Here is an 18,401-nt window from a genome sequence, read left to right as displayed (position 1 = left end):
TTCAATTAAGTAAAAAAAAATCTTCAATGAAGCCAAAAAAAATCTTCAGTTAAGCCAAAAAAAATCTTCAGTTAAGCCAAAAAAATCTCAAATTTAGCAAAAAATCTTGAATTAAGCAAAAAAAAAAATCTTTAATTAAGTAACAAAATCTTGAATTAAGCAAAAAAAAAAATCTAGAATTAACAACTTAATTTTTTTTTCTTTGTTTTAATGCAAAAAATAACATTAGATTATGAAAATATTTACATTTACAAACTACCCTGTAACACTAAAATGTGAATAATCTGAACAAATATGAAGAACCTGAAATGTCTAAAGAAAATTAAGCACAATTTTAACAATTTTTCTGCCTGTTCCTCAGTGTTTGGTGTCTTTGTAGATCTGATCCATAATGCACATGGACAAATGAGAAGTTGAGGAATAATATTGTTAAAATTGCACTAAATTTTCTTACGTTTTTTAATTTAAATTTAAGTTTTTTCAGTTTTTTTTTTGTTTTGGTTTGGTTTTTTTTTGCATAGTTTATCAAAGTAAGTATTTTCATAATTTAATGGGTTTTTTTTACACTAAAACAAAGACAAAAATTTGGAGTCGTCATTATTTATAGGTTGTTATGTTATTATTTTTCTGGTCCGGCCCACTTCAGATCAAATTTAGCTGAATATGGCCCCTGAACTAAAATGAGTTTGACACCCCTGATATTACACAGTTTCCGTTCTGATGGTGTTTTTTCACGGTTCATGTTTGGCGTACCTGTGTTTTATTTCCTCTGTAGCTGTGTCAGTTCTGCGTGTCGTCTGTGGTGAGACACGGCATCCAGATCCTGCAGATCGAGGACAGAACCATCCTTGTGAACAACACGTCCTACACCCTCCAGTACAGGCCTCTGCTGTCCGACCACACACTGGGAACCGACGACCAGGTAACGTCCGTCTGAGCTCATGTGAACGGGCTCTTTCCTCTGTGAAACGAGCAACGCGTTCCTCTGAATCACACTTTGTTTTCAGAATCCCACATGCACACAAATGCGCAATCAGAAAGCCCAATGGCAGCCTGACTCAAAGGAAGTTTCACAAGAGAACAGAGGATTTCTTCTTTGACTAATAAAATGATGGTAGTCATGTCAAATCCAGTTATTTCTGCGAATGTAAAAATATGAAACCCCATTTATTTTAACATGTAAAACAGCTGTTTGCATTGGCCCAGTGCTGGAACTAAAGACGCAAAGTTTTTTCGCCAGTATTTAATTCCCTCAAGGTTATCTGTTTGCAATAATTCTCTGAAACACCCCCCAAAAAAAAGTTCTAAATTCTGAATCTGTCGCTGTAATTCTTTACTGTTATCTCGTAACTGTAAAGCCTACGCACATCTGTGTTTTTGTTTATTTCTGCGTCGCATCCATCTCTTCCCTCGTCCACTCCACCGCTGTCGCACACGCTCATAGCAGGGATATAGAAAGCCGTTTTCCATCAGATCATGTTGCTCCCCCTCCCTTCTCCCTCTCCACCACTCTTACCATGTGGCCATGGCACTTCATAGGGACATTAGACAAACACCCAGAATTGGATGCAGGTTTCCCTACTCGCTTTCATCTGCTGCTTGTCCCCAAAGAGAGCAACAATGTAGTGATGTCATTTAACGAGCCTTCAGATCCCCTTAAAGAAGGATGGCAGGCCTTGCCAGTTGCCACTAATTGACTGAAAAAACCTTAAAAAAAAGAGCTTAAAAACTAAATAGCAGGCGATGGGCTTAACAATAACACAGACCACAAACAAGGCTAGGAATGCCTTTCTAGTGTGTCTATTCATCATGCTTAGTGCCTAATCCCTGTAGTCCTCAGATACTGGCTGCTCACTGCCTGTTAAACCAGCGCAGCGGGGTTTCTCTGCTACCAATTTAGCGCTAAGCTCAGTGGGAGAAATAAGAGAGTACAATAATACTGTGGTTTCTCCATGTATCTTTTGTTGTAATCATTTGCATCTTCTTTACTTCTCTTTCTTTCTTTTCTTCTTCGCCTTCATGTCTCATCTCATATCCTTTTCTGCATGACTTTTGTCTACTTCTCTTCCTTTATTGTCATTTGCTTTCCTCACTTTTTGTTGTTTCTGTTTCTGTCTTTCTTCACTCTTTTTTTTTTCCCTCCTCTTCTCTTGTTCTCGGTCTCATCTGCGTCCGTACTTTGAATCCTTATTTAACCTCTCCTCTGCCCACCTCTGTTTTCTGACTTCACTTTTCATCTTTCTGGATGACTTTTGTTCACATATCCCCCTTTTGTCCCTTTTTGTTATCTTTTCTGTGTTTTCTTCTCTTCTTTTTCTTCTTCTTTTCTTTTGTTCATTTTCCTCTTTTTCTTCTTTTTCTTGTCTTCTTTTTTCTTGTTTTTTCTTCTCATCTCATCTTCTCCATGTTTTTCTTCATCCTCTTCTCTTCTTTTCTTCTTATCTTTTTCTTCTCATCTTCTCCATTTTCTTTGTCCTTCTCTTCACTTGTTCTCTTCTTCCTCCTCATCTTCTCATCATCTTTTTCTTCTCTTCTCTTCCTCTTCTTTTTCTTCTTTTACTCCTTGTCTTTTTCTTCTCATTTTCCTCTCATCTTTTTCTTCTTCCTCTCTTCTTCACCTTTTTCTTTTCTTCCTCTTCTTCTCCTCTTGTTCCTCCTCATCTTCTCTTCAACTTTTTCTTTTCCTCTTCTCTTCATTTTTCTTCTCCTTTTCCCCTTGTCTTTTTCTTCTCATCTTTCTCTTATTTCGTCTCCATGCTTTTCATTTCTTCCTCTTCTTCTTCATCTTTTTCTTCTCCTCATCTTCTCCATCTTTTTCTTCTCTTCTTCCTCTCTTCTTTTCTTCTCCTTTTTCTCCTTGTCTTTTTCTCCTCTTTGTCTCTTCTTCTTCCTCCTCCTCTTCTTCTCTTCATCTTTTTCTTCTCTTCCTCTTGTCTTTTTCTTCTCATCTTCCTCGCTTCTTTGTCTTCTTCCTCTCTTCTTCTCCATCTTTTCCTTTTCTTCCTCTTCTTTATCTTTTTCTTCTCCTCTTCTCCATCTTTTTCTTTTCTTTCTCTTCTTCTTCTTCATCTTTTTCCTCTCCTCTTCTTCTCTTCCTCTTCTTCCTCTTCCTTTCTTTCCTTTCTATAGGCCTGTCAGATACCAGAGACGGCGGTCTTCACCCTGGCGCCCTCTGATCACTCATCCCTGGCCAGGCCCTGCTCTGTGCCATGCTGGGACCTCCTCCAAACCAGTGTCCAAGGAAAGGTGGAGTTCCCTCTGCCACTCAAACACATGCTGTTCAGCCTGTTTCCAAAGCCTGAGGTCGGAGTTGGATCTGCAGCGTGGAGCCTCCCGGCCCCCGTCCGACCAGACTTCCCCAGGCAGAGCTTGTCCGTTCCTGGGGAGCCGGACTCTTGGGGTGGCCTGAGCAGCAGGTGGGTGAAGCCGAGCATCTGTGATTTTCTGGCGGTGACAGTCGATTTACAGCAGGGTGCCGAACCCCGGCTGGAACCAAACCTAAGGAGAGGAGGCACTGCAACTGGTCACAGCTTGTTAAACGCTGGCGATGAAGCAAACGGAGAAATGCCCTCAATGTTTCCACTGTCAGTCTCACTGTTTGTCTTGTTCTTGATCTCTTTCAGCCTATCTCACGCTTGCCTTTCTTAATTTCTTTCACTCTGTCTTTTATTACCCCTGACATGTTTTTGTGTCTGTCAATAAGGATTGTACAAAATCTGCTGCACCAATTTTCATGAAACCCAGTGGAAGGGTCGGGCATGGGCCAAGGATGAACGCCTGACATTTTGGAGCAGATCCATAAAAAGTGTAGAAGGGAGGCTGGAAATGTTTTCCATTTTCTTAAACACTGGAAAGTGGTTAGAAGTATGAGGTTTAGACTAACCAGTGGCATCAACTGACAAAAGAGGAGGAAAATCCCGGTCATAATTTGTGGTTTGTTTGTGGTCAAATAATATCTTTGGAACCTGAGGAGAGTGACATATTGGTAGTGGAGGTTTGTACATGTTGACGTTCACTCAAGTTCACCTGGAGTAACCTCAATAAACTACTGGATCATCTAAACCCTAAATACTAATGTATTATTTCCTTTAGATTAGGTTGTCGACCCAATACTTTTTTCATGGGAGATATCAATTATATGATGATAATAAACTTTATTTCAATCATAAGTACAGTCGCAGAAAAAATGATTAGACCATCAAATGTCATCAGAAACAATGGTTGTCGAGTACTGTCGCCTGTGTGTATCATGTGACTAAAACAGACAGAAAAGAAAACATGGAATGCCTCAGAGCACTGTTTTTGTTTTAGCTATTGATGTAAGAACTGAAGTGATTTTGGTTATTATCAAGAAAACCATGGAAAATGGGTAGATATCAGCTCTGAAATTAAACTCTTATGAGCTATTTTTGTTGTTATCATTATATTTGTCCAAACAAATGTACCTTTAGTTGTACCAGGCATTAAAATAAATACGAAATTGAAGAAAACAAGGGATGGTCTAATAATTTTTTCCACAACTGTAGGAATAAAATATAAAGGTGAACGAAAGGCAAAGACAAATTACAAATTTAAACTTAACATTCCAGAATATTGAAGGCAATAATTTAACCAAAAAAAAGAAGAAAAAAAAGTGTGACACAGAATACAACTATTTCATTGTGGCTCTTTAATAACACTTTACCAATTATTATTAATTAGAGAAACCAATAAACACAATTTTGAATAAAAATGGTGAATCTTGGAGTACCTCTAACATAGAATGTTAATGAAATACCCTCTGAATGTCAGAACAAATAAGGCAAGAGCTGTTTACTTGTATTCCAGGAACATGTATTGTTCCCATAATGAATGGGGGGAATTCTAAATAAGTTATTAAATGAATATCCTTGTTTTTTCATTTCAGTGTTGATAGATTATTACATATGAGTCAGAGCTGAGGTTTTGTAATTTATTTTAGTGGATTAAAAATGATCTTTATAATTGTAAAACTGAATATGGATTGGATAATCTGTTGACCCCTACCTCAGATACACCCTCATGTACTGGATTCAATCACAGACGCTCACACTTTAATTCTGCTCAGCGTCTGTCTTCAGTTAAGGCTCTGCCCATTTGAGGCTTTTTCAAATGGACATAGTAGTAATGTGACGTTTGACATGTCGCTGGGTGTGTGAGCTCTTATCTGTGTGTGGTTAGCCGGGGTGGGATGTAAACTGTCTGCAGGCTTTATTTATGGGTTTGTTTGTTTATCTTTAATTTCTGCATCTCAGAGCCATAGTGCTGACGTATCAGGAGCACCTCGGGGTGACATACATCACCCTGAACGAGGACCCCCACCCCCGGATGCTGATCCACAACAAGTGTCCAATCCCACTGCTGCTGAAAGAAAACAGTAAAGGTAAGAAGAGCTTGACCTGGGTCATGGTCTGGTCTCTGTGTCCAGGTTCTTACTCTTTTTCTTTTCTGTTTTTATAGAAACTCCAAGGACTGAGATGTTCTGTCGACCCCTGCCTGCTAATAGCTCTCTGCACCATGAGCTTTACCACCACTTTTCCAGTTTTCCTGAATGCAGGCAGAGGGAGGTACTGCCCACTCTGCTGCTCAAAACTACCTCAGACCACAGCACCACCGACTGGACTGACCCCATAGACATCAACTGCCCCGGAACTCAGGTAAAAACACGAATGTAGGCCAGGCGTAAAGATGTCAGGAGGGTTTTTTCCAAAATAACTCTCAAGATGTTCTTATAAAAGCTTCCTTCAGTTGTAACAAACAGTCTCTGTAACAGCCAACAGTCTGCATTTGTCAGCTAAGTCAAGAAAAGGATTTATGTTTAGCACCACAGAGAACAGTTCCCATCACAGGCTCGTCATTGATGTTTTTAATTAACGGATTAACAGCAGCCAGATACATAACAACTGAAACAAAAGCTCCTTTAAAACCTTAGGCTGCTTCTTCTTCTGTGAGTCATCACTGGTTTCATGATTAGATTCAGATACAGCTGACCTGTCATTCATTCTCAGTGCATCTTCGGTTCTCTGCATCACCGCATATGGAAACTTTTTCATCAGTTAGTAGAAGAAGTCTGGTAAATCTGGACTCTTTTATTTCTACAATACAAATAGAAATGTGAGCCCACTTCAGAACACACATCCGTATTTAGGTAAATAATGATGTCTTAATCCAGGGGTGTCAAACACGCAGCCCATGGGCCAAAACCAGCCTGGCAAAGGTTCCAGTCCGGCCTGCAGGATGATTTTCAAAGTGCAAAAATGACATATGAACAGTCAAAGAGTGTTGAACTCATTTTAGTTCAGAGGCCACATACAAACCGATGTGATTACAAATAAAACTAGAAGCACTCGGAGAGCGCAGACCTCCGCCAAGGCTGATCAGTGCCCCCCCCCCCGTGGGCCCCCCCACCCCCGATCACCACCAAAATTTAATCATTTCTTCCTTATCCCATTTCCAACAAACCCTGAAAATTTCATCCAAATCTGTCCTTAACTTTTTGAGTTATGTTGCACACTAACGGACAGACAAACAAACAAACCCTGGCAAAAACATAACCTCCTTGGCAGAGGTAATAACAGCATAATAACCTATTGATATTGACAACTCCAAATTTTCTCCTTGGTTTAATGTGAAAAAAGCATTAAATTCTGAAAATATTTACATTAACAAACTATCCTTTAACAATAAAATGTGAATAACCTGAACAAATATGAACAACCTGAAATATCTAAAGAAAATGAAGTGTAATGTTAACAATATTCTGCCTGTTACTAAATGTTTTGTGTCTTTGTAGATCTGATCCATAATGCTCATAAGTTTACATACCCTGACAGAATGCGCATGAGACGGTGTTGGATTTTCCAACAAGACGACCCAAAACACAAGGCCAAGTCAACCTGTCATTGGCTACAGCAGAAAAAAGTGAAGGTGAAGGAGTGTCCATCTCAGTCTCCTGACCTCAATATCACTGAGCCACTTTGGGGAGGTCTCAAACATGCAGTTCATGCGAGAAAACCCAAAATCTTAAAAGAACTGAAGGTGTTTTGCCAAGAAGAATGGGCAGCTTTACCATCTGAGGAAATAAAGAGCCTCATCCACAACTACCACAAAAGACTTCAAACTGTCATTAATGCAAAAGGCCCCAATACAGAGGATTAAGAACTAGGGCATGTAAACTTTGGATCAGGGTCATTTGGATAGTTTCTGTTGTCAGTATGATTTAAAAAGAGCAGACACATTTGTTTGATAATAAATGGCTTCACCAAACCACTCGCCACGAGTGAAAGAAAAGTTTATGTGTTATTATTCATATTCTCTGAAAAATGGCCAAAGAATCACAAATTCTGCTAGAGTATGTAAACTTATGAGCACAACTGTAAATGATAAATTGAGCCATAATATTGCTCAAATTGCACTTATTTTCATTTTTAACAAGATATTCACTTTTTTTGTGAAAGGATAGTTTATAAATGTAAATATTTTCATCATTTACAAATTAAGGGGTTTTTTCTGCACTAAAACAAAGAGAAAAAAATTGAATTGTCATTATTTATAGGTTATTACGCTATTATTTTAATGTTCCAGCCCACTTGAGATCAGATTGGGCTGAATGTGGCCTCTGAACTAAAATGAGTTTGACACCCATGTCTTAATCTATAATAAATCACAAATATCACAAAAATCATCTTTAAAAAGCTTAGATTTTCCCCCAAATTAATAGAACTCGTACATTTTCAGTGTGTGCTGCCACCCGCTGGGTTTTGTCACGAACCTGCTTCAGTATTTTGGATTCACACTAGTGTTGGGTCAGCGAGATCATGATGTGTAATGTTTAGTGTTGCGTCTAGTCGTCTGCAGGTTGAAGTTGAGGCCGGGGCTGTGTATCTCTGGTTACTGTGAGGTCTGACTCTGACCCCTGTGGTCGGGGTGAGAGGTTAAAGGTCGGACTTGTTATGACTGCTCAACCAAGCGTTCAGCGGGATCTGCTTCCTTTCGCCACATGAGAAGCTGATTTCTCTGAACCTGAAGGGACCGAGATTGAAGTCAGACACTTGAATCCTGAAAAAATGATAATTTTAACTAATGAAGTTTTATTTTTTTATGTTTCTGTAGTGACATTTTTAAATTTTTCGGATTTTATTTTTATTTTTCTGTTATCTAAGTACAAAAGTCAAGGTTTATTTCTACAGCACACACCAAAGAAATAAATAAAGTGAAAGAACAAATACATTAGGTAAGAATGATTTACTATATGAAATGCAGCACATTTTGGCGTCCTCTGAAAGGGTTTAAGGACAGATTTACAGAAGCCACTTAAAACGCTCAGAGATTTAGTGCATCTGATAGATCGGCGAAGATGATCCCAGATGACTGAGATGAAAACAGAAAAGACACAGTCACCTTTTGTTTGGAGCATTGGATGAATAAAAGGCTGAGATTTGAGGATGAGATGATCAAAAAGTCCAATGCTTTTTGTTTTGTCTTTGAAAACATTTGGTAATAAATGTTTTCCCTTTTATCCTTTTGATTGTTTTGTCTGTGTCCATGATATAGAGTCAGAGGACCCACTGTTTAAAATAATAAAACATCACGATCCATTAGAGCTGAAAATCATGAGAGCAAATGTATGCAGAAATGAACATTCAGGACCATTTTTGCTGCATTAATAGTAATCATTTAAGTCCAGTCATTTTATAGAAACAAACGCTCAGTGTAGTTTCCATTTATGCAAGTTCAATAGGCTGTCTCATTGTTTTTTCCTCCTCTTATCGATAAATCAATATACACGTGTTAAATACTTCACAAATTAGACATTATTTACACTGAGGTGGAGTTAACAGGGTTTTATTTTTCTTCTTGTCAGTAAAACAGAACACCCACCATTATTTCATACTAAATTTAATAACATAAGTACCATTATCAGAACGGTATGAACATTCATCAGTATCATAGAAATCCTTTTAATTAAAGTTTTGGGAAATTTATTTGATTAAATAAAATATCCTGCACTTTAGGGCATAGATATTTTGTTGTACATAAATGCATTTATACGACCTGGCATGAATCAGAAAAAATAAAATAAAATGCTATTCTGTGCATCAGATGAGCAGGTAGAATAACTATTTATAGAATACAAATACACAGTAAAAAATGTATGTAATCAAAGATGCATAAAAATATATAATAAAAGAAAAAAAAATACATCATCCAAACCACTATAGAGCCATATAAATGAGACACATTTAGAACCAACTGCAGGAAGTCATTAATTGAGCCGTCATCCTTCATGCCTCCTTCAGGTGGTGTTCCTGCCAGGCTTCGGATGCCTCTACATCGACGTGGTGTATGAGAAAGGAACCCTGGTTCTGTCTCTGGCACCAGAGGGCAGCATGGACCCTGTAATCAACCAGCACAGCAGGTAAATGTTTGCACAGGCTGTCATTTTATTACTGTTGTTTTATGCTTCTGACATATTTTTACAATGAAAAAATAACCCGTGCATGTTGTTCTTCCTAACCTAGAGGTATCTACCCGCGTCTCATTTTATTGCGTTCACTTAAAATTGCTTTATGATTATTGTTAACAGCAATGTTTCATGCTGCAGTTCTAACCAGACCCCAAACATGAAGAAACAGGCATCATTTTCACCACAGGAGGGCAATAAAACCTTCTGCTGTTGTCATAAGTAAAATTAGTTCTACAGTAGAACATGGTATTACAGCTTTATTCCATTACATCAACACACTGCAGCTTTGTCATTTTGGCAGGACAGGAAATTAATTTAATCACATATTCGGTAAATGTAAACAAATTACATCAGGAGACCATCTTTGTTATAGAGCTCTAGTAGTAGGAAATTAATGAAACATCATAACATGAAACATGTGATACTAAAAAAAAAAAAGAAATGTGTGTGTGTTGACAGATTTAATTGTGATAGTCAGACGTGGCTGAAGTACTCTGATGGTTTGTTTGTAAAAATAGTAGTACCACAGTGTGAAAACTCAGAAAATCTCGGAAAAAATACTTAAAGATAGTCATATTCACCTGAGATGTTCCCGAATAGAAGTATAACACTAATACAAGGTGAAATTTATTTTTATAGCCCAAGCTGCTTGAAGTGCTGTACAAAGATATAAATATTATACATAATATACTAAATTGTAAAAAATAAGAATAAAATATATTAAAACTGATAAAAACAGACACAAAGTAATAGGACAAATAGGATAAAAACATCTAAAACACAGCTGGTAGATAAAATAAATAAAAGTCACACACTTGTATTAAAAGCTGTAAGGTCAAGGTCAAGATTATTTATACAACACATTTACAACAACGCAAAGTGTCCAAAGTGTTGTAGAAAGATATTATATATTTAAAGTGCTCAATGGAGTTTGCATGGGTCATTGTTGGGGCAGAAAGTTCCAGAGCCTCAGACCTGAACAGAAAAGACTCGACTTTAGTCTTTAAACAGGTTCTTGGTCCGTGTAAAACCAGGTGATTTGAAGAACATGTTTCCCAGTCGAAAGGGTATGGAGGTACCAAACCATTCAGGCACTTAGAAACATACAGTAAAAAATAATCAAGTATTTCACGTAAAATTGCCTCATAAGTGACAAAACTGATAAAAAGCCTGTTTTCTTTGTACTTTTATGCGTCACCTTCTCTGTTGCAGGTCTTTGAAGCTGTCCTTCAGAGTCCTCCTGAGCGAAGCCAGTGTTGTGTTGAATGACGACATCACCAGCCCTTCAGGATCAGTCGAGCTGCTCAGACTCACGTTGACCAAGCTGCTGCTCAGTCTTTCCCCGGCGCCTCCCCTCCTGCCAACTGAACTGATGGACAGCACCTCCGAGGGGACGGAGCCTGTCCCGCCTCTGCTCCCCGACGCCTCCCTGATCGAGGTCTGCTGCTTCGGTCTGCAGGTGGACAACCAGCTGTACAACCGAGCCAGCTTCCACTTCCCTGTGCTGCTGTGTCAGGACCAGAGGGGGGCGGCGGAGCCCCCGGCCTCCTGGAGCAGCGACGCCAACCCCACCGAGTCTCCTGAAGCCCTGGAGGAGTTCAGACGCTCCTGTTTCCTCCAGCTCAGGGTGACTCTGGCTGGAGACAGATGCACCGTGGAGGAGGTTGGACTCACTTTAGTCCCTTTGGTCACAGTGGTCTCAAGTTGTCACTTTCAACATTCTACAGCTGTCAAAAGCACACAACTGAAGAAAAATACAAAAAATAACCAACAGCTTGACCAGGAAGAAACATAATCTTCTTAAATATAACCAAATTATTATTTTATTTTATGAACCTTTATATAAAAAAAAAAAACTTGTCGAGATTAAAGCTCTCTTTTGCTCTTGTCCTGGCCAAGACAGCAGCAGCAGAAGTTACAGACAATAGAGATTTCATCCATACATCCACACTAAAAATGTACATAAAACACTAAACTAAAAACACATATGTATATAAAACACCATTAATAGTTTAATAGGTACTAAAATTATACAACAGTGTTCCTTAATAACATCTCATATTATCTGGTTTGATTACCGGTTGGATCAATTTGCTTAGTTTAATTTTGCTTTGCTTTGAATTTATTCTTTTATGAACAGATCAGTAAATTAGATATAAGAAAATACGTGTTAAATACCTGTTTGTCATGTATTCAGTACATTCTCATTGCATCATCACCGCAGCTGTATATTCATTTCAGGCCAGACATACCGACCAACCTCACTCTGATTAACAGCAGATTTAGTCTTGTCTTCACGCACCAGTAAAAGGGTTAATGAACTTATAGAACCTGTGTCATCTCCTTAATATAATTTAAGTTATTGAAGTCAAAACGTCGTTGATTTTCCATATGGAGGTAGAGTGAGTTTCATCTCTAACTCATTTCACCATAATAGTTTCAGTAACTTCTTCATTATGTATCAAAGCAACAGGAACGTCTCTAAGCCAACATAATTTTCCTGCTTCTTTGATGACATTGGAGTCATTCTATTCCCTTTACTCTCCTCAGGTGGTCTTCCAGCTCCAGCCGGCCCGGGTCTACCTCGAGGACACCTTTGTTTACTACATTAAGACCCTGTTCCACACCTACATCCCCGACACGGCCCTGACTTCCACCACAACCACCGGAGAGGCTCAGACTCACAGCAAGCCTGGATCAGCTCCCGCCGTCCCTGAACAGGTGCAGCGTTCGTGACATGATGTTTTTATTTAGGCGCTGATGAGGCTAAATGTGTTCGTCGTGTAGTCACTGCATTCTCATTGCATCATCACCGCAGCTGTGCATTCAGTTCAGGCCAGACATACCGACCAACCTCACTCTGATTAACAGCACATTTAGTCACGTCTTCTCATTCTGACACACACCAGTAAAAGGGTTAATGAACTTATAGTACCTGTGTCATCTCCTTATTAGAATTTAATGGCAAACAGCAGTGGAAAGTAGATTTACAAGGATTTAAGGACATGTTAATGCTAGTAAACTCTCAAAGACCAAAAACAGCCCCGGCGATTAAAATCATCCACTGATCTAAAATGTTTATTAACTGCTGATCCATGAAACCTATCAATGCATGTAAATAATTGGTTTAAAATTCAGTTTGTCATGTTTTCATGGTCATCAGATATGACCCATTTGGATGTACAGAGGCTCCGTAGTGAACATGGAAACACTGTCATCTTCTACAGCACTGATTCACCAGTAAAACCCATGGAGTTGGATCAATGACAGTGGATGGAGAAACTTGTTTTTATGTTCAGTTATTGATTTATTTTGCTGAAAAAGTCAAATTTTCTTCAGTTTTATCTGTTCTGTTGTAATAATGTTTGAATTTACACTGACATTTAATGAACATCTACACTAATAGTAAATTAAATATAGGGAAGTACCTGATTTTCACAGAAAAATGCAAAAAAACACAGCATAATATTATGATAAATACTGATAAATCACTTTTAAAAAGGTGAAATGTAGAGAAAAATTTATTTGAAAGTCGCAACGAAACTAGTTATAGGTCTTTAAGGGTTAAACTTAAGTATTTCCCTATTTCAAAACTTTTTATCTTTACTAAATTACATCTCAAAGAAAGATACATATTACACCTTTTACTTAACCACCGTTAAAATAAGCAACTCTTGTTAGAAGTTACTAAAACAATTTGCTCTTAAAAAATATCCACAGTAACATCTGTCTCATTACCAGCAGCAGTAGTAAAGATAAACACATTAATATATCAGTAATTATGAACTAGAAGCACTAGAACCTTTTACCGCTACATTTACTGTAAGTTATTGAATTCACAAGGTGAAATGACATGGTTGTATGTAGATGACTGTTTATTTCATCATACGTGGTTGTATTTATGTTGTTTGTGATGGTACCGTCCTGCAGGTGCTCCAGTCGGTGCAGGCCTTGGTCCACCCTGTGCGGCTGCAGAGACTGGTCATCCAGCCGGTCAACCTGCTGGTCAGTATCCATGCCTCTCTGAAGCTGTACATCGCCTCAGACCACACGCCGCTGTCCTTCTCCCTGTTCGAACGAGGACCGATCTGCACCACGGCCAGACAGCTGGTCCACGCCCTGGCCATGCACTATGCCGCCGGAGCCCTCTTCAGAGCCGGTAGGTGGTCAGCGAAGGGTCAGTAAGGTCATATCACAAATGGAACGGTCTGATTTTATCCACATGTCCGCACTGATAATTGTGTGTAAATGTGTGATCTGAGCCCAGACATCATCAGCCACATATGACCAAAGATAGAATATCAGCTATCTATCTATTTATATTAATTATTCTATCCACAGATAGAATAAAATCCACAAAGTTCTGTTCAGTTTTGCCTTCGCAGAAGTAATTTTTGAGTCACAGGACATGCCAAATACACTTTTAAATCCAATTTAAAGCTGATGAGAATTGTATTTAAAGGATCTCTAAATGCGGTTTGGACTCCCTATTTCCTATGCTTTTTCCTGCTGTCCAGACTTTCTGAAATCAATCTGGACATGACAAATCCAGATTTGGGTTTACAGTCTGACCAAGTCTGCAGTCATGGCCAAACATTTTGGTACTGATAGAATTGGCCAAAATATTATTTATGGGCCAATAAAAGTCTTTGAAACTTATAAAATTCTTATAATTGTTCTCCAATGTACCTCAGAAACTGAAACTAAAAAACTGAAGTAGCAAATCTTGCAAAAACAAAATTTGCCAAGACTTTTGACCATAACTGTAAAATGTGAAACTCAACTGAATCTCTCATACTCTCTATGCTTTAAAAATACACTATGTAATTTTATCCCCTAGTCAATAAAATACCAACCCAACTTCCCAGCTCTAAAGATGTAGCCCCTCGGGTCCTAGACTCGGTCATATCTCCTCCAGTCGGCCTCCTCAGCACTCAGTCCTCGATGTGCATCTGAAGGAATTGAGGCGTCATTCAGTATATTAAACCAAGATCTGTTTAGAGGTTTGAGGAGCCAAGGAAGTGAAAAATAATGAATTGAGAAGCAGCTGTAGTTTCATGATGTCTGAAAGTAGCAAAATGTATTATTATTATTATTATTATTATTATTATTATTATCACCTTTAACTAATCAGGAAAAAAGCTCATTGAGATTAAAAATCTCTTTTTCAAGACTGTCCTGGCCAAGACAGCAGCAGCAGAAGTTACACAAAATAGAAATCACAATCATACATCCACACTAAAAATATACATAAAACGCAATAAAATCTGCTCTAAAGCCATACATAAAGCACTAAAATAAGAACATGCATATAAAACACCACCAATAATTTAAAAGGTACTAAAAGTAAACAACAATGTTCCTTTAAAGCATCTCAAAGCAGAACCTGATTCAATCAGTTAGAAAAACCACTACATCCAGATTTATCATTAATCTGTCTGATATAATGTAGACAGAAATCCTATTTACTCTTGAGATATGAAAGTTTTATTCCTTGTACATTTAATAATGTATGTCGACATGACGTCACTGAATATCTGCGTTAGTTAATGAAACAAGTCATTTAAATGGACAAAATGACAGATTCTCTGAGTTTTAACATCATTGGAAAGTTGAAATAATCTAAGTCCACATATCATCAACACATGTATTATAGACTTACTTAATTAATGCAGAAATGTTATAATTAATTTCATATCTACTGGTCAATCTTAATCACCTGTAAGTGTGAATATGAGAATGAATGTTCGTTTGTATATGTCAGTGTCGTGTTGAACTGGTGGCATATCCAGGATGTGCTCCGCCTCCACTCAGTGAATACTGAGATATACCCCCGCCCCCACGACCATCCAGAGGATTAAACAATCACAGAAAATGAATGAATGAACGAATGAATGAATGACCCAGAGGCCACCACCTGAGCCTGATGGGTGTCATGTCTCAGCATCGGCTGCCACATCTGTGTGTATTTTAAACCCAGAGCAGGAAAATGGTGAAAAATAACAGGATGTGTGACAATTGAGAAGGTCTACGATTAATTTATCATAAATCTACAGTTGCACACATGGATCTCCTGTTGTTTTGTAGCAGAAAGTGCATTAAAACTACAGACCTCCAGGAAATAAAAACCACACTCACAGGAGGTCGAATGGAGGATTTACGTTCACTCATTGTCACAATTTACTGTTTTATCACAAAGTCTGTCTGGTGACTCATGGTTCATGCTCTGTGTAGCCCGTCCACTGTGGCCACCGGCTCCGTCTGACTTATCAGACCCTTTAACGGTCCATACCTCCCTCCTGTATTGTCATGCTGTCGACTCGAAGCCTCCACACATGGTCTGACTTAACCGCGTCATTTCCACATCAAAAATCACCGTTCTGGCCGGACGCTTCCTCTGCGCTGTCTCTTGTTAGAGCCCCCATTTCTGCTCGTATTTCAACACGTCACCTCACCGCACTCTCCTCTTCCTGAGTCGTCAGAGTTTGGGGCTTCTGGAAGCTTTGCATTCTGGGATTGATTAGTTTTAGGATGTGGAGTATTACCTTCACACACTCGGTCACAGGTATAAAGACGATAACAATAAAAGACAAGTACACGTGCAAAAGATTCTGGGCATCTGGACGGTAAAAGGCGTGCATCATCTGTACATAGTGTGTGTGTTTCAAAGCATGACTCAGCCCTGTAAACATCAGCTCCTGTCAGGACATTACGCTCTACCAAAACCACAACTGGGAGGCCATGTAAAGCCGAATCGACCACGAGGCCCCGCTGGAGCAGCTTTCCGACCATTAGAGCCCATCACTCAAGTGAAAATTGACGGAGAGTGGAGCAAAGCCGTGCCTCGGCATCTTGAAAAATGGCTGTTTGAGTTTTGTGATGCAGTTGTCAGAACATAAATACCAATGAGCCGTGCCATCTGAAGGGCGACTCTACGGCGAATGACAGAGGTGAGATAGTAGGAGGCTGTAAATCTTTCGGTGGCACATGTTTGATTTCATACTAGAGTGGATTCGCATGTGTCTTATACACTACAAACAAAAAGTTAAGAATATTTTCTTTTTTTTTTTTTTTGGTCATTTTTTTGTCATTTTTGCCGTTTGTAAATAAAACTATGTCTGGTCATTAAAAAATGTGTTTCAATTCAATTCACACACAAAATAGTAAAAAGCGCTCTGCAAGAATCCTTAACTTTTTGTTTGTAGTATATGTGCATCTTTTACTCTGTTCTTAAGAAATCAGATAAATACAATTAGCAGAATATTATTCATGATGTAAAGTGTTTTCTAAGTTATTGTGTGAAATGTTTTTATCGGTAGCCTCCCACTCTAAACTGCTTTTGGCAAAGAACAGATCCAGGGTGTGATTTTCCTCTCGGGGCCTGTACTTTATGTGGAATGTTCCTGTTAAGTGCAGGTGTGATGGATCGGTATTCCTTTTTATTTCTGTTGAACACAAAACACATTTCAGTGATGTAAAAAATGCTGTGGGATCATACAGTATGTGCTACCTCCAAACATAACAGAAGGAGTTTCAGTTATGAGCTGAATGACTTATGAGCTATGGTATCTTCAAGTCCCTACTGGTGGTTTTAACGGGCAACTTTAGTGCTGAAAGATGCAGATAAGATCCACAATGAGGTTACCATCGTGAAAAAGCTGTAAAATGTTTTATCGTGTTGAGATCCCATAAGTCCGTGTCTGTATAAGACTTATATACACAAATCTTATACAGTGCTGTGTCCATACCCTCTGAACTGCATTTCTTATTTGAAAAACACAACGCAATACACATAAAGTTTATTACTATTTTTATCACCAAGAATTACTTAAAGGTGTTCTATGTAGTATTGGTATTCCAAATTTTTTACCAGCAGGGGGCAGTCTGGTACCAGAACACACATAGTTCTACCAAAACCACCAACGAATCAACCCTATGTATCCACAGACTGTATCAGTCACTGAATACAGTATAAAACTCTTTGTTTACACACATCTGTATTATAGTATCATCAAGTTTTCTTCTTCAAACTAAAACTCAGACGCTTATTTTGATAGTTGCTACAATAACACTGTCTTATAATCTTCACGTGCTGAATCAGCTGATAATTTACATTATACCTCTGTTAGCTTAGCTCTGTTTTTAGTATGGTTAGTGTTGTCAATAGCCGCACTAAAGATCTGTTTGGAGTCCAATGAACAAGGTCAGACCTGTCACAGTTTAGTCTGAACCGTGGATCAACAAACAGCAACTTAGCAAAGATAATAGCATCATATAATAAATTTATATCTTCATAAGCCTCAGAAACAAACTCACCTGTGTAGAAGAAACGGTGCCATTTCAGCATCAAACTCCATTATTTTCTTTTCTGCTTTGTTTATATTTCTATCTCTTCATTTCTTTGACTCTAAAAGTTGTTTCTTATGGTTCTCATCCTCACCTCGTCATATTGAGCTGCTTTTGAGTTTAGTTTTCAATGCACTGGGCAGACTCAAGGCCACAGTGACTCACTGCTCCCCCTAGTGGTCACATAAATCCTCCAGCCTGTTGCTGAGAATAAATTCAGCTCATATCTTTACAATCCAATACATTCACATCTTTGGCAGAACTTCACAGTCCTTTATTATAAACACTGATGATAATTTTAGATAATTTTTAAATATTTGATTCTATCAGTACCAAAACGCTTGGCCACAAGTGCAAAGTTGGTCAGACTGTAAACCCAAATCTGGATTTGTCATGTTCAGATTGATTTCAGAAAGTCTAGATACCAGGAAACAATAAAAAAAATATATAAAATATGAAGTCCAAACCACATTTAGAGATCTTTTAAAATACAATTCTCAGTCGAAACACTGTTTTTATTTCAAGATTATAAAGTAAAGTTTTCCCAGACGACAGATAGAAGTCTTGTTAT

At 38.4% G+C, this 18,401-nt stretch overlaps 1 protein-coding gene across 3 annotated transcripts in view; it reads left to right on the top strand.

Moving 5' to 3' along the window:
• vps13b (vacuolar protein sorting 13 homolog B) overlaps window positions 1-18,401 on the top strand; it is a 464,114-nt gene that overhangs the window by 424,709 nt on the left and 21,004 nt on the right. For all 3 annotated transcript variants that reach the window (XM_030157727.1, XM_030157729.1, XM_030157728.1), the window contains exons 54-61: window positions 776-922; window positions 3,130-3,416; window positions 5,274-5,401; window positions 5,479-5,675; window positions 9,318-9,436; window positions 10,697-11,147; window positions 12,035-12,205; window positions 13,415-13,643. In XM_030157727.1, coding sequence (XP_030013587.1) covers window positions 776-922; window positions 3,130-3,416; window positions 5,274-5,401; window positions 5,479-5,675; window positions 9,318-9,436; window positions 10,697-11,147; window positions 12,035-12,205; window positions 13,415-13,643 — 1,729 coding nt within the window. The remainder of the gene's footprint in view (window positions 1-775; window positions 923-3,129; window positions 3,417-5,273; window positions 5,402-5,478; window positions 5,676-9,317; window positions 9,437-10,696; window positions 11,148-12,034; window positions 12,206-13,414; window positions 13,644-18,401) is intronic.

Source organism: Sphaeramia orbicularis, chromosome 16 (genome assembly GCF_902148855.1).
Source record: "Sphaeramia orbicularis chromosome 16, fSphaOr1.1, whole genome shotgun sequence".
Classification (NCBI taxonomy): Eukaryota; Metazoa; Chordata; class Actinopteri; order Kurtiformes; family Apogonidae; genus Sphaeramia; species Sphaeramia orbicularis.
This window is presented reverse-complemented; position numbering and strand designations above follow the sequence as displayed.